General features: G+C 42.7%; 1 protein-coding gene across 7 annotated transcripts in view; it reads left to right on the top strand.

The window, feature by feature from the left end:
- Nucleotides 1–16,199, top strand: part of NQO2 (N-ribosyldihydronicotinamide:quinone reductase 2) — a 167,059-nt gene that overhangs the window by 134,011 nt on the left and 16,849 nt on the right. For all 7 annotated transcript variants that reach the window (XM_029590520.1, XM_029590521.1, XM_029590518.1 and 4 more), the window contains 2 exons: nucleotides 4,006–4,119; nucleotides 9,025–9,126. In XM_029590520.1, the coding sequence (XP_029446380.1) occupies nucleotides 4,006–4,119; nucleotides 9,025–9,126 (216 nt within the window). The remainder of the gene's footprint in view (nucleotides 1–4,005; nucleotides 4,120–9,024; nucleotides 9,127–16,199) is intronic.

Raw genomic sequence — 16,199 nt, 5'->3', positions numbered from 1 at the left:
GATATGTTATTCAAAAGTCTGCATTTATCTGGATAACTCAGATGATCTGGATAAATGCTTTTGAATATTGACCTCTTAATTTTTTTAAAGGTACATGCTGTAGGTATGAGGCAAACATGCGTACTTTTATGCATGCTTTTAAAACCATGCACATGTACGAATGCACTTTGGGCTGCATGACAAAACACAATATTCAAACACAGTTTCCTCATTCTTCTACCCGACCAATCCAGACAAGGGAGCTTCATCCTCCTCTACCAGCCGCAGTTGGAGGCAGAATGTACTGACGTCCCTCCCTATATAGCCTGGTGCAGCAGGGAAGGCATCGGTAGTTTCCTCTGCCTCCAGTTATCTGTAGGAGAAGCCGTTACAGCAGGACGGTGAAAGGAGCAGGCTACTGGGGCAACGATCTCTTATATAGGTCGCTTTCCCCATGGAGACCATGGCTGAATTTGAGTGGCAACAGTCAGGAAGGTGGCTGTTCTTTCCCCCGGCCAGGGCAATCTGGGTTTGAGCTCCCTGCATTTCCCTATCACATTAAAGCTGTGAGACTGCCCTTTTAAGGAACTTGAGTGGAAAAAAAATGGGAGAAAGCCGAGAGGGAAAAGAGCTTTTCTAGCAGTGTGCAGTCCACGGATCGTGGTGGTGACTCGGCTTAAAGAAACAGTGATTCTAGGAGCAATGCCCCGGCATTTTTTTTTTTTTTTGTGGTATTTACCTCTGGAAGAGAGAGATGACGTAGGGTCCCTAACAGATTCTCAACAAGTATGTCATGAAGGAATGGCAGAACAGTCAGCAAATATGGCAATTATACTTTTTAGAAGCGAGGAGCTAGCACAACCAGTCATCAAGGTATCCCATTCATTAAAGTTGGAGGAGGAGCAGCCTAAACAGGAGGGATCAAAAGGGGCCCCAATACTGAAGGGCATACAGAAGTCCTCTAAGGCATGAGCTTTTACTCGGGGCAAGATGATTTAGTAGGAGAAGTGATTCAGAGGTTACAGCACTGGATTACAGTTCCAGAGAAGCCCCGGCACATGAGTTTAAGAATCCTCTTATGAGATTTGGCAAGTTAGTTATACATAGATTTAGATAGATATATATATATATACAAATCTCAATAAACCTGGAAGATGTACTAGGGCAAATTGACAAACTAAAAAGTAGCAAATCACCTGGACCAGTTGGTATACATCCTAGAGTGTTGAAGGAACTGAGAAATGAAATTGCATACCTGCTATTGGAAATTTGTAAACTATCAGTAACATAGTCTATGGTACTTGAAGACTGGAGGCTTGCTAATATAATGCCAATTTTTAAAAAGGGATCAAGGGGTGATCCAGGAAACTACAAACTGGTGTCTGTCTGACGTCTCTGCAAGGCAAAATGGTAGAAACTATATTAAAAAACAAAATTGCTGAACATATAGATAGGCACAGTTTATTGAGACAAAGCCAACATAGATTTAGCCAAGGGATGACTTGCCTTGTAAATTTGCTACATTTTTTTTGAGGGTGTAAATAAACGTAGATAAAGGTGAGGCAGTTGATTATAATGTTTCTGAATTTCCAGAAATCATTTGACAAAGACCCTTATGAGAGACTTCTTAGGAAATTAATAAGTCATGGGATAGGGGACAGTGTCCAATTGTGGATTGCCAGCTGATTAAAAGACAGAAAAAAGAGAGTAGGGATAAATGGTAAATTTTCCCAGTGGAGAAGAGTGAATAGTGGAAATCTCCAGGGATCTGTTCTGGGACCACTGCTTTTTACTATATTTATAAATGACCTGGAAATGGGAACAACAAGTGAGGTGATCATATTTACCAGTGACACAAAATTATTCAGAGTTGTTATATCACAAGAGGATTGTGAGAAATTGCAAGAGGATATTGCAAAACTGGGAGACTGGGCATGTAAATGGCAAATTAAATTTAATGTGGGCAAGTGCAAAATGATGCACTTAGGGAAAAGTAACCCAAATTATAGCTACAAAATGCAAGGTTCCACATTAGGAGTCACCACTCAGGGAAAAGAATCTAGATGTCATTGTTGAAAATACAATGAAATCTTCTGCTCAATGTGCAGCAGTAGCAAAGAAAGCAAACAAAATGCAAGGGATTATTAGGAAAGGAATGGAGAATTAAAACAGAGAATATCATAATACCTCTGTATCGCTCCATAGTGCAAACACATCTTGAATATTGTGTGCAATTCTGGTTACCACATCTCAAAAAGGTTATAGCAGAATAAAAAAGGTTCAAAGAAGGGCTTACAAAATGATAAAGGGGATGGAATAATTGCCATATGAAGAAAGGCTAAAGAGGTTAGGACTCTTCAGCTTGGAGAAGAGACAGCTGAGGGGAGCTATGATATAGGTTTATAAAATGAGTGGAATGGATACGAGTAAATGTTAATCAGTTGTTTACTCGTTCAAAAATTACGAAGACTAAGGGACACACAACAAAAGTTACTATTGTAATATATTTAAAACTAATAAAATAGTTTTTCACTCAACTCATAATTAAGTTCTGGAATTCATTGCAGAGGATGTGGTGAAAGCTATTAGTGTAGCTGTGTTTTAAAAAAAGGTTTGGACAATTTTCTGGAGGAAAACATCCATTAACCATTATTAAGGAAGAGTTGCAGAAATTTACTGCTTATTCTTGGGATAAGCATTTTGGAATCTATCTACCTCTTGGGATCCAACCGGGTACTTGTGACTTGGATTGGCCATTGTTAGAAATAGGATATTGGGCTTGATGGACCTTTGGTCTGATCCAATATGGCAAGTCTTATATTCTTATATTCTTATTGGGTTTTACAAATGTACAGTCAGGAAAAGTATCGTACTTCTTCCCATTTATTGATAACAATAAAACTATAATTCATTTGTTCATTCTGATTCTTAGTACATTTAGAGCTCTATATTTAACACTTTAAAAAATATTTCTTGGTCTGTCCCTATGGCTCAGGCTGCAGCATTGATTGTTGCAGTACAAAGGATTCAAGTTGGAGTCCTTTGTCTGACAAGACTGGAATCAGGGTTGCTGCAGAAGCAACATGCTGGATCCCAGAGAGAGAAAGATTGGGAAAACAATTGATGCTACTGGGGAGGACCCCTTGCAGGCTGAAAGAGAAGCTCTAAGAGTCATCTGTGCTTGTTCCATTTTGTGCCTGTGGGGAAAATGTGCTTAGTACGTATAGCTCTAAGTGTAAGTCTAGCCAGCATGTGTTTGCAGATCTATCATTTGAGGTTGAGGGCGTGAGGGGTTTACAAAGATGGGGAAAATGGGGTGGAGGGATGTTGCAAAAGAATAAATGAGCAAGCAAATAAAATTTCCCACATACTACATCCACTACCTAGGAAATTGTTATCCCTATCATCTCTAGACAAATATTGCTTAATGCAGTATCCATCCAAAAAATATTATTGTATTGGAAACCTATTGGGCACATGGTAAAATGAAGATTGAGCAGAAAAAATAAATAGCACCAAAAACCCCCCTTCTTGCTAGCATATGTATGCCCATTGAAACATTAGGATTGCTGGCGTGAGGAGCCCAACTACTGAGCCAAGTAATCCTACTGCAAGTAGTGTTGCTTATTTCTGTGGCACTACGAGACACTGACGGTGCCGTACAGATGTATATAAAATAGTGCTATAGATGCTGCACAGATACACACCAGAGACAGTCCCTGCTCTGTGACTAGTCCAAAATCCACAGACAAGGCAAATAGATTTCAGAAAATATATTGATTACAGTAAATGTGATTAAAATTCCCAAAAGTCCATGACCAGGAAGAGCCAGACTTTAAGATTTAAAAGCAATGTTAAAATGGTGGGTTTTTAGACTGGGCAGAGATAGGAGATATGATGCTCCAACGCAGACTATTCCACAACATATTTCAATGCAAGTAGACACAGGGAAAGAGGAGGTATCTGTTTGCTTATTTTCCTTTAGTTTTCTGTTCCTCATTGGATTCTTTTGCTTTTTTTTTCTAGTTTCCTTTGTATTGGTTCAGCATGCCTGCAATTATGAAAGGCTGGCTGGATCGAGTGCTCATCCAGGGCTTTGCCCATGATTTCCCACAATGCTATGAAGCTGGCTTGCTCAAGGTTTGTTCCATTTTAAATATGAAAAATTATTATTATATATGGGGATGTTTCCTAAATTCAGAGCATCCTGTGGGTTCAGTGGGGCGGATTTTCAAAGGGTTACGCGCTTAAGTTATGTGCGTAACCTTTTAAAACCCCTCCTGTGCGGGCCGAGCCTATTTTGCATAGGCTGAGCGACACGCGCAAGCCCCGGGACGTGTGCATGTTCCAGGGCTTGAAAAAATGGGCGGGGCGTAGGTGGGGAATGGGCATGGCCAGAGGCCTCGCCACTGCCGCTGGGCCCGGGGATTGCGTCGGCCGGCGCACGCAACCTACACCTGCCTGGAGGCAGGCGTAAATAGTAAAACAAAGGTGGTGGTGGTGGGGGGGCAGAAGGAAAGTTTTCTCCAAGGCTTTTCTCCGAACGGGGAAAGCCATCGGGGCTCCCCTAGGGCTCGGCGTGCACAATTGTGCACCCCCTTGCACGCGCCGACCCCGGGTTTTGTAACATGTGCGCGACTGCGCGACTGCGCGCGCATGTTATAAAATCGGACGTAGATTACAAAATCTGGCCCAATATGTTTGCAAAAGAAAGAAAAGGTTTAGGTGGTCGAGTTTTGTTTTTTCCCTTGCAATTGATTTTGGGAGTAGCAGAGATCTATCTGGGCTCCCAAATTCACAGCCTCTGACTAGTAGAAGGCATCCCACGTCACATGTAAGGTTATCTTCACATACTGGGGGATTGCATGAATTACAGTAAGGGCATGGGGTGTGGAATGCTTGTAATAGGCAGGTTAATATTTTGTTCACAGTAAACATTTCTGTTTAGTTAAATGCAGAGAGTGATAGACACTATTGTCTGCAAATTCTTCGAAAATTCTTTTTAAATACAAGTTTGTCCACAGCCAAAAGATATATAAAATGTTTAAAAAAAAAAGTAAATTTTATCAAAACCCAAAATGAAGCATTGTTCTGAACTCTTATTTCTCTACATGCTGATGGCTCTTTCAACAAACCAGCCACCTATGACAGTACATATTCAAGCAATTTGTGAATTCCTAATTGCGCACACACACACACACACGTTATCTCACTCATTTCTACTATATACAATCTACCTTTTCACAAGTCTTCCATATTGTAAAAAATATATATATGTATGTAAAATGTATAATCAATCGACTTTTTCAAATTATAACTTAAAACCTCACGAAACTAGTTGACATCAAAAGTATATGAAACCCTTGAAGAAGCAATATATTCCTTTACAAAAGTAATTGAGGCAGTGACGTAGCCAGAACTGATTTTTTTGGGGGGTCCCAAGGTTAACAGATCTAAGTCCTACTTGTTATACTCTCATCCATAAATAATACCTTAGAGTGTGCTTGACAAAAAATTTCTAAGTAGTCTGCAATAGCTGTTATGCATCATGAGTGAAACTTTACAATATCTTAACTTATTATTTTAAGCCTTACCAACCTTAAAAATCTTATCTGTATTAATTTTATATTTATTGTAGTTTATAAATACACAAGAATATCATGTAATAAAAACAAAGAGCACAGACATCAAATCCAATCAATCATGTAACAAAATAAATAATGTATTCTTTCATGAGTCCTCTTTCTAGAAAGGCAGAGATCATCATAACTACATGAGTGCAGAGAATAACTAGGACAGTTCACATTAAAACCCAACATGCAAAAATAAAAATATTCAAATTCTGGTATCACCTTAGCAAAACAAAATTCTTCCACTGTTAAACCTGTTGTGATGTAACACAAAACCCTGCAAAAAACAAGACACCTAGAACCTTGCCATTCCATACAATCACAGCACTAACTCTCAGGAATCAAACAGCACCCTTATTTATGAAAAAGCAGCAGTACAAATACTATACCAGCCCTAGAACACTAATATGCCACTTATAGAGCAAACAGAATAAGCTGGACTGCTACTAATTGCTACAGAGGAATGACACGCTAGCCAAAATACTACACTTCTGTCACACACAGGCAGAACACAGACTGATCCTTATCCAAAACAGATATAAGGGACTACAAATTAGGAATAGAAACATGCAGACAAATCCAAAATAGCTTGAGAAACCAGATGCTGAACAGTGGAACTCTAAAGAGCAAAATACAAAAACTATAAGAATTGCACATTCCCAAAGATGGCAGATTCCAATCACTAAAAAGTCCACATTTTATTTATTTATTTATTTATTTGGTTACTTTTTTACCTTTTGTCTGATCTTTTCATTTTTCTAATTGATTGGTCCTGGTGTCTTTTTTTCCACTTTCCCCTTGTCTGTCTTTTCCTAATTCTTTATTCAAGGTCTCTTTTTTTTGTCTTTCTCACTCTGACACACACACACACACACACCCCAGAAATTAGTCTTGCACTCGCCCCTCATTGCCAGCCTTATGCCTGCTCCTTCACTCTTACTCACTCCCCTTCCCCCTTCCCTCACTCCCCTTCCCCCTTTTCTTCCCTCTTACTACCCCTTCCCTCTGCCACTCCTCTTTTATACCTTTCCTTTTCCTCCCTCTCACTCCCAACCCCCTCCCTTCCCTTCCACTTACTTAGCTCAGTTCCCATTTCCTCCCCTCCTTCTCAGTAGGAAGGAATTGGGAGGGAAGGGAAGCTGAGCAAGTGAAGCAGATGGGGAGAGGAGGCGAGGGAATGAGACAGTCTCACTCTTCCTCCCTTCCCTTTCACAGCCTGCCTCCCTCACCTCCTGTCACATCATCTGGCTTCTCTTCAGCCTTTAGGGGTGGAACTCTCGCGGGCAGGTCTTGAACACGCCGCCGCGCTTCTGCTCCTGTGCCGCAGGGGTTTGTATCCCGGTAGACGGGTCATCATCGCACCGCTGCGGTTCTGTTCCTGTGCGCCATCATCGCGCCGCCTTTGTTTTGATCATGTGCCCGCAGGGAGTGGAATCCCCGTGGGCAGGTCATCACCGAGCTGCTGTTCTGTCGAGCAGCTCTGTTTGTTTGGGTGGGCCTGAGTCCAAAGTGGGTGACCCACCCTTGGCTACGCCACTGAATTGAGGTGCTTGAGATATGTTTGTTGGATCAATTTTGAGAGCTCTCATTGCTATGGTGATTGGTTTCCTACCTGTTCTAAATAGCATTTGGTTTTAATATAGCATTATCTCTCTTTATAAGTGTTGGTTTATGGACCCTTGGGCCCAAGTACTGAGGAGCCCTGCAGATCCCCACAGTCGGCAGGCGGATCCCAGCGAAGCAGAGGTCCAGCTGGAACTTTGCCTCTACCAACCCTCATTCCCCTTGGGTTGAGTTTTTGAGTGCTGGGGCCGGCAGGTCTTGGGTGGGGGCCTCTGATGATGGAGAGATTCATTAAGTTAGCTGGGTGGACGGAGACTGAGGCCAAGCGTATCCAGAGACAGGCTATAGTCAGTGGGAGGTGGCAGACAAAAATATCCAGAAGCAGACTGTAGTCCATGGCAGGCAGAGGACAAGTGAGTCCGAGTTCAAGCCGAGGTCAATACTGGGAGTCCATCCGAAGGGAAGGCAGGACGGATAGGCAGGGCAGGCAGGTGAGGAGTAGACCAGGAGGGCAACAAGGACGACACTGAAGAACTGAAAAGATGAAGATGATGACGACACAGGAGCTGAAGACAGACACTGGAGCAACTAGCACTACTGACAAGTAAAGGGATCTGTTGCTGAGGCGAGTTGTGGCTGTAGCGCTGGCCTTTTTAGGGCCTCAGTTTGTCGTCATCAAAAGGGGCCATGTGGGGGGAGGGGGGAGTTTAAATCCTAGCCAGAGAAGCACGCACACACCTAAGGAGGCCACTTCATGCCTTGAAAGAATCGGTGACAGCATCTTGCCGCATGTATCGCAGGCAGTGGCGAGGTGCCAGGCGATTTCTCCACATCAGGATGTTGTGTGGCGGGCCTGAAACAGAAGGTGCGTGTGGTGGTAACCGGGCAGTCTGTGAGCCGCCGAATGTAACAATAAGAAGTGAGTTGGGAGTCCATGTATTAGCTTGATTTGACTCCCATAATAAAGACTCTTCATGTCTTGCTTTGTGAGAATTGGGGAGGAGGGGGGGGGGGGGGGAGGCAATAGGAGGTTTCCGTTTGATTTAAGTAACATTGGTAACAAAGGGGTTTATTATTTATTTTATTTATTTAAAGCTTTTCTATACCGACTTTCATGATACAGATCAAATCAAATCGGTTTACAGGGAACAGAAGCATTAGTACATTAACCTCAACCAGAAGGAGGAAAAAGTTACAATAAAACAGGGGACTGTAACTGGGAAGATGAAAATGCAGAGGGGGACGTTAACTCTATAACTAATTACAACTATAGAGATGGTGGGTACTTGATAGGCCTACATCAATACTGAATATTATCAAGGTGGTCATTTGTATTTTTCAGTAATCTATTCGTTTCAGTCCACAGAGCCTAAATGGATGTGCAACTGTGCACTATCCTTAAAGGGGGAGCATTTTTTTGCCTTTCCTGTGAATATGGAGAAATTCTGCCAACATGGGGGAGGAACCGATATTCAGTTAGTCCCTCAGCACACACAGACGTTGCAACAACTTGCACTGACATTTAGGCATACTATTTGGCCTCAAAATCAGTGCTGCTAGGTGGCTAAATTGTTCCCCCACCTCTGCCATGGGAATACCTCCAGGTATTCCCATGGCAGTGGCTAAATTTAGTCAGCAAGGAACTAGGAAGCTAAACTTATCCTGTGAGGGGCGGAATTTCCCCATATGGCTTCTAGCCATCTAGCTCCTTAGTTGAGTGACTAGAACCAGCTGAAAATGAACCCGCCTAAACGAATATTGAACTTCTATAATGTACATTTTTTCTGACTAGCAACGTTTTTGGATAAGTTTTTTGCTCGTGTTTCACCAGTAGCCCTTGTTTGCATTGTAGGGTAAACTAGCTCTATTGTCATTCACCACTGGAGGAACGGAGGAAATGTTTTCAAAAGAAGGAGACAGTGGTGATGTCAAGTATCTACTCTGGCCTATACAGGTATGGATGAATTATAGATGGGCATGTTTATCTAAAAACAGAAGAAGAATCCAAACTCCCACGATTTAAAAAGGGTGTTTGAAATGTTTGCAATATGAAAACAATATGCAAGAGAGAGCAGGCTGATTTTGCTTCTTGATGCTTTTTCGTCTCATGTTGTGAATATTTATAATTCATGTTTCTAAGATTTTCCCCTTTCTTTAGTCATAAGATCTCCACAGATGGAGATTATGAATGAGCTCATAATTATTTTGAGCAAATGTGGTGAAATATTTTCAGTACGTTTTCAACTTACAAGAGCTAAGCATCACCTCATAAATGAAAGAAGGGCTATGCTAACCTCTTAGCTAGGATCTGACTCTCAAGTATTTTAGATCTGGCATTGGCAATCATCATTTATTATTATGGTGATTGCATTTGGAAAGCGATTCAGTTGTCGGATCTTAAAATATTCTGTGAAGATCCTTGGATACTCCTGCTTGGCATAGAAACATAGAATATAGAAACATAGAAATGACGGCAGAAGAAGACCAAACGGCCCATCCAATCTGCCCAGCAAGCTTTCGCACTTTTTTTTCTCTCACATAGTTATCTGTTTCTCATGGCTCTTAGTAACCTTTTTTTATTCTATTTCCCTTCCACCCCCCCCCCCCCCATTAATGTACAGAGCAGTGTTGGATCTGCATCTAAGTGAAATAGCTTAATTTAGGGGTATTAACCACCGCAATAAGCAAGCTACACCCATGCTTATCTGTTTATTCAGACTATGTAATTCAGTCCTTGTTGATTGTTGCCTGAATATAGATCCACCTTTCTTCATTCCCCCCTGCCGTTGAAGCAGAGAGCTATGCTGGCTTTGCATTGAAAGTGAAATATCAGACTTGCTCCCCTGCCGTTGAAGCAGAGGGCTATGCTGGATATGCGTGAATTGTCAAAAATTTCCTCCCCTGCTGTTGAAGCAGAGGGCTATGCTGGATATGCATGAATTGTCAAAAATTCCCTCCCCTGCCGTTGAAGCAGAGAGCTATGCTGGATTTGCGTTGAAAGTGAAGTATCAGATATTTTTTTTTGGTTTGGGGTAGTAACCGCCGTAACAAGCAAGCTACTCCCCTGCTTTTATGTGGTTGCAAATCCTTTTTTCCACATTTCTTCTTGCCGTTGAAGCATAGAGCAATGTTGGAGTCGCATTATTGAATAAGGATATTCATCTCCAGGTAGTAGCCAACATTCCCTCAAGCCACTCCCATGCCTCTTGTCTTTATTCACATCCTCTAGACTTTATGGATCCACAGTATTTATCCCACGCCCCTTCGAAATCCTTCACAGTTTTGATCTTCACCACTTCCTCCGGAAGGGCGTTCCAGGCATCCACCACCCTCTCCGTGAAGAAATACTTCCTGACATTGGTTCTTAGTCTTCCTCCCTGGAGTGGGAGAGGGCAGATCATTGTAATCCTTTAGTTGGAACTAGGGTAAAGAGAGCTCTTTAGGGCTTTTATTTCAACAGAAGACTTCTTTGTTAGTTACCTATAAACAAAACAAAATGATCCTCAAGTGACAGCACAAAACCTGTAAAAGAGCGGAGTAACTGGGCATTGGGTTCCCTCGCTATCGAAAGGGGGACGTTGTTGGATCAGTGGTCCCTCACAGTTCCAAAAGGTCCCATGAGTTGGGCCTGGCCCTGTTTCTTGCCTGGACACATTTATTTTTTTTTTCTCTAACATTTCTCAGTTCTTTTACCTTGGGTAGTGGGTTTAATATGGTTTTAAATTCTCCATGAGCTTTCCAAGCCCCTTTGTATTTCCTCACTGAGATTCCTATCTCAGCTCTCTTTGTGGCCCCTTGTTGTAGAGATTTTTGTTGTCTTGATCTCATTACTCTAATCTGATTTTCCTCTGACCTTTATAGGCCCCTCCCTCTTTCAGAGCTCCTCCCCCTGCCTTTCTTTTTTTTCTCCTTTTTTTTTTCTTTTGCTTTGCTTTATTCATAGTATTCTCTCTCCCATTCTTGAGGCTATGATGCAGTTTTTCCTGTTGGTTGTCTTCTACTCCTCCAGATCATGCTTTGATAAAGTGGTTAGTCTATAAGGTGCCACTCAATTCTTGTCATTTCTGAGGAAAGAGAGTCTCTCGATAACAATACTTAATGGCCAAACTCAGGGTGCCCACATACTGGGTTCTGGAGCAAGCCATGATCTGTGGCCCCTCACAGAGCTCTGTCATTGTGAGGCTTGGATTAAATGGAAAGAAGAAGGGGGGTTAAAAAATGGAGGGAAAACCCCAAGTAATTTAATGTAGTGGCCCCCCTCGAAATCCTCTCAGAATAAAAGAGAAAACAGGGCTCCTTGGTTTTCTTTTGAGCTATTAGAAGAAAAGAAATTTGACGTATTTAGCACAAATGTAAAAAAAAAAAAGAATTTCAACAGACCAATGATGCTTATTTCAATAATTTAAAAATCTACTAAATGGCAATTGTGACAGCTAAAAAGAAATATTTTTTAAAATTCAAGCAGTGACGAATCATCCTAAAGGCCTTTTTCTGTTAAGAAATTGATGTCTTGTTGCGTGTAATAATCCTAATGAGGATATCGATTGTGAGGAGTTGGCCAATTATTTTATAGTAAAAATTAGGGATGTGAATCGTTTTTCAACGATTAAAATTATCGTCCGATAATGTTAATATCGTCTTAAATCGTTATAGAACACGATACAATAGAAATTCTAACGATTTATCGTTAAAAATCGTTAAATCGTGTTAGTGCGCACTAACGGGAGTTAGTGCGCACTAACTCCCCGTTAGTGCGCACTAACTCGATTTAGTGCGCACTAACTGAAAATGATACAAATAAACACTTTCCAGGTCACTGAAGGTCAGTTAGGAATGAATATGTGTTCCTATTGGCTGGCTGCCCTCTTATCTATTGATGTTACCAAGGTTACCACTGAGGTGATGGTTGGGGGGATGGGAAATGGAACTGGAAACTAACGAACACCAACAGAAAATGAAACAAAGTGTTCACACTTCCCAGGTCAGTAAAGGTCACTTAGGAATGAATATGTATGTATGTATTCCTATTGGCTGGCTGTGCTCTTATCTATTGATGTTACCAAGGCTAACACTGAGGTAATGGTTGGGGGGATGTGAAATGGAAACAGTTGGAAGCTTGACAAAAAAAGTAATGTAATGATCAGCACTCACGTGACTAGAACTTGTTTGTTTATTATTTTTGTTAGCAGGCACCTGAAATGCTAGTGCATGTTGAATTTGCCAATCACTGTGCATTTTAGAAAGGTGGTCCTGGCTGGAACTGTACACAGTTCAAATATATGTAATTGATTGTTGGTAAGTGTATTTTTTAAGTAGCCACACTGGCACAAGTATGTTTACTTTTCCTCCTACTTAACTCACTAGCTCAGCTTTGTAAGAAGGGCTTCTCTGCTTGTGTGTTGTTTTTGTTTGGTGTGAGGAGAGCAGAAACATCAGATCTTATTCAATCTACTACAGTCATCTCTTACAGTGCCCTATCCCTATTAATACCAGGAGTGTTGTGATCTTCCTGCACACAGTGCCCTAACCCTGATACCAGTCTGAGACAGCTCCCTCCCTGCATTACTAGTGAGAGGCTGGCTTCACAGACAGGGGGGAGCTTCCTGACCCTCACTCCTGACTTCCCCCATGTCCCAGCTAGTGAATGGTGTGTGGGTGAGGGGGGGGGAGGATGGTGAAGTCTGAGACAGCTCCCTCCCTGCATTACTAGTGAGAGGCTGGCTTCACAGACAGGGGGGAGCTGCCTGACCCTCACTCCTGACTTCCCCCATGTCCCAGCTAGTGAATGGTGTGTGGGGGAGGGGGGGGGGGAGGATGGTGAAGTCTGAGACAGCTCCCTCCCTGCATTACTAGTGAGAGGCTGGCTTCACAGACAGGGGGGAGCTGCCTGACCCTCACTCCTGACATCCCCCATGTCCCAGCTAGTGAATGGTGTGTGGGTGAGGGGGGGGGGGGAGGATGGTGAAGTCTGAGACAGCTCCCTCCCTGCATTACTAGTGAGAGGCTGGCTTCACAGACAGGGGGGAGCTGCCTGACCCTCACTCCTGACTTCCCCCATGTCCCAGCTAGTGAATGGTGTGTGGGTGAGGGGGGGGGGGGGGAGGATGGTGAAGTCTGAGACAGCTCCCTCCCTGCATTACTAGTGAGAGGCTGGCTTCACAGACAGGGGGGAGCTGCCTGACCCTCACTCCTGACTTCCCCCATGTCCCAGCTAGTGAATGGTGTGTGGGTGAGGGGGGGGGGGGAGGATGGTGAAGTCTGAGACAGCTCCCTCCCTGCATTACTAGTGAGAGGCTGGCTTCACAGACAGGGGGGAGCTGCCTGACCCTCACTCCTGACTTCCCCCATGTCCCAGCTAGTGAATGGTGTGTGGGTAAGGGGGGGGGGGGGAGGATGGTGAAGTCTGAGACAGCTCCCTCCCTACATTACTAGTGAGAGGCTGGCTTCACAGACAGGGGGGAGCTGTCTGACCCTCACTCAAGCAGAGAAGCCCTTCTTACAAAGCTGAGCTAGTGAGTTAAGTAGGAGGAAAAGTAAACATACTTGTGCCAGTGTGGCTACTTAAAAAATACACTTACTAACAATCAATTACATATATTTGAACTGTGTACAGTTCCAGCCAGGACCACCTTTCTAAAATGCACAGTGATTGGCAAATTCAACATGCACGTGTCTGCTAACAAAAATAATAAACAAAGAAGTTCTAGTCACGTGAGTGCTGATCATCACATGTCAAGCTTCCAACTGTTTCCATTTCACATCCCCCCAACCATTACCTCAGTGGTAACCTTGGTAACATCAATAGATAAGAGCACAGCCAGCCAATAGGAATACATATTCATTCCTAAGTGACCTTTACTGACCTGGGAAGTGTGAACACTTTGTTTCATTTTCTGTTGGTGTTCATGAGTTTCCAGTTCCATTTCCCATCCCCCCAACCATCACCTCAGTGGTAACCTTGGTAACATCAATAGATAAGAGGGCTGCCAGCCAATAGGAACACATATTCATTCCTAACTGACCTTCAGTGACCTGGAAAGTGTCTATTTGTATCATTTTGAGTTAGTGCGCACTAACGGGGAGTTAGTGCGCACTAACTCGAGTTAGTGCGCACTAATCGGAAAAAACGATTTTTAACGATTTTTCAACGAAATAATCGTGCCAAACACGATTTTCTTCTCCTGCCACACGATTTCTATCGTTAAGACGATATGGAAAACGATTCACATCTCTAGTAAAAATTGCTAAACTTCAAACCATTTTGAACTCCTCTAATTCTCCCTGTTTTTCAAGTGCATGTTCTTCCGATAGAATATTATTGGAAAAGATCAATTTGGTATCAAGATTGGAGGTTATTGGATTAGTATGTCAGATGAATCCTTTCTTCTTGTTTAGATCTATGTCCAACTTTGCCAATAAAATGTCTAAGGGAGGCATTTAGCAAGACAGTAGTCTCTATTGTGTTGCTGATTCACTGTGGGAGTGTGGTAAACCCAAAGACACAAGTCCCCAGACTCCTTCCCATAGGAGATTCCCTTCTCTGAAATTCAAACAGGGCTGGTATCTTTCAAATACATTTCCCCTCCCTGTCCTGAATGCAAATTAAATCCCTTCCTTGACAGCATCTGTTTTTCAAGAAAATACAAAGCTACAGGCGCCGCAGATAAGAACATAAGAAATTGCCATGCTGGGTCAGACCAAGGGTCCATCAAGCCCAGCATCCTGTTTCCAACAGTGGCCAATCCAGGCCATAAGAACCTGGCAAGTACCCAAACACTAAGTAGATCCCATGCTACTGATGCCAGTAGTAGAAGAGGTCATTCCCTTAGTAAATTTGATTAATAGCAGTTAATGGACTTCTCCTCCAAGAACTTATACAAAACCTTTTTGAACCCACCCTCTGATGAGGTCAAGTAACCCGCAGTCTTCACCTGTACTAGCCACCTCCTCCGCAGGTTGAACCCTTGGGTTCTGGAGGCCGGTAGGTCTTGGGACGACCTGCTGGAGTGAAGAAGAGAAGAGCAGCAAAATGAAGTCCAGGATAAGGTCCGGGCAAGTGGCTGACGAGTAGAGATGAGGTCCAGGTGGTCAGGGCAAGCTGCAGTCCAGAAAAAATGAAGTCCAGACAAATATAAGGGCAGGCAGTGATCCAGCAAGGCGATGTCCAAGGCGGTCTGGGAGAGTAACTGGTGAGACAGTCTGAGAGGGAGGTTGAGAAGAGAGAAGCAAGCACAGGAAGGCAAGGCAGAGATCCGAGAACATTGGGAGGCAAGGAAGACAAGCTACACGGCCAGGCAGGAACACAGGAGCAATTAAGACCAATGACCAGCATAGGAGATCTGATGCTGAGGCATTGAGTAAGAGCCAAGCTGGTTTTTAAATATGGTAGGGCCGTGATATCATCAGGCAACATTCTAGGTTTCCTGTTGGTGGCCTTTTACATTAGAGAAGAGCGCAGTGTGGCCTGTTGGCGCCTAAGCCTGCTTGGAGGTAAGGGTGCACTGACCGTGTGATGGGCAGCTTAGCTGGTGAAGCATTACACATGTACTGTAGATATGGTTCATCATACAATTCTGCTCAATCATGTTAAGGACCTCAGAATGAGCTTTAGGATTTTACAATAGTTTGAGTCTTTTTTTTTTTTTTAACTGCCGTTCTTTTCAGGTTAGAACGAGATCTGCCTGCTCACTATGGAAACCCTTGATTTTGGAGTATCATAGCTCATTATTTTCAGCCTGTCTATTTAACATGCATGTATTGCTATCAAGTTGTGGCTTTCAGTATCAGATCTATGCAAATGAAATCCAACTGTTTTTTGCCACAACATACTATCCATGAGGTAGCTCTAGCAAATAAAGTTGATTGTAGTAAATCAGTAAACAGCTGGATATCAACAAATAATCTGTCAGTGAATATAAAGAAAACAGATATATCATGGTTGAGTCATTTAACATTTTACTTTGTTTATATGTTTTTATTGCTTGAAACCTCTGAGGATAGCTTATATTAAAATTGCTGAAAATGTTT

This window comes from Rhinatrema bivittatum, chromosome 2, assembly GCF_901001135.1.
Source record: "Rhinatrema bivittatum chromosome 2, aRhiBiv1.1, whole genome shotgun sequence".
NCBI classification, from domain to species: Eukaryota; Metazoa; Chordata; class Amphibia; order Gymnophiona; family Rhinatrematidae; genus Rhinatrema; species Rhinatrema bivittatum.
The sequence above is the reverse complement of the archived record's forward strand: the minus strand, read 5'-3'. Positions and strand labels throughout refer to the sequence as shown.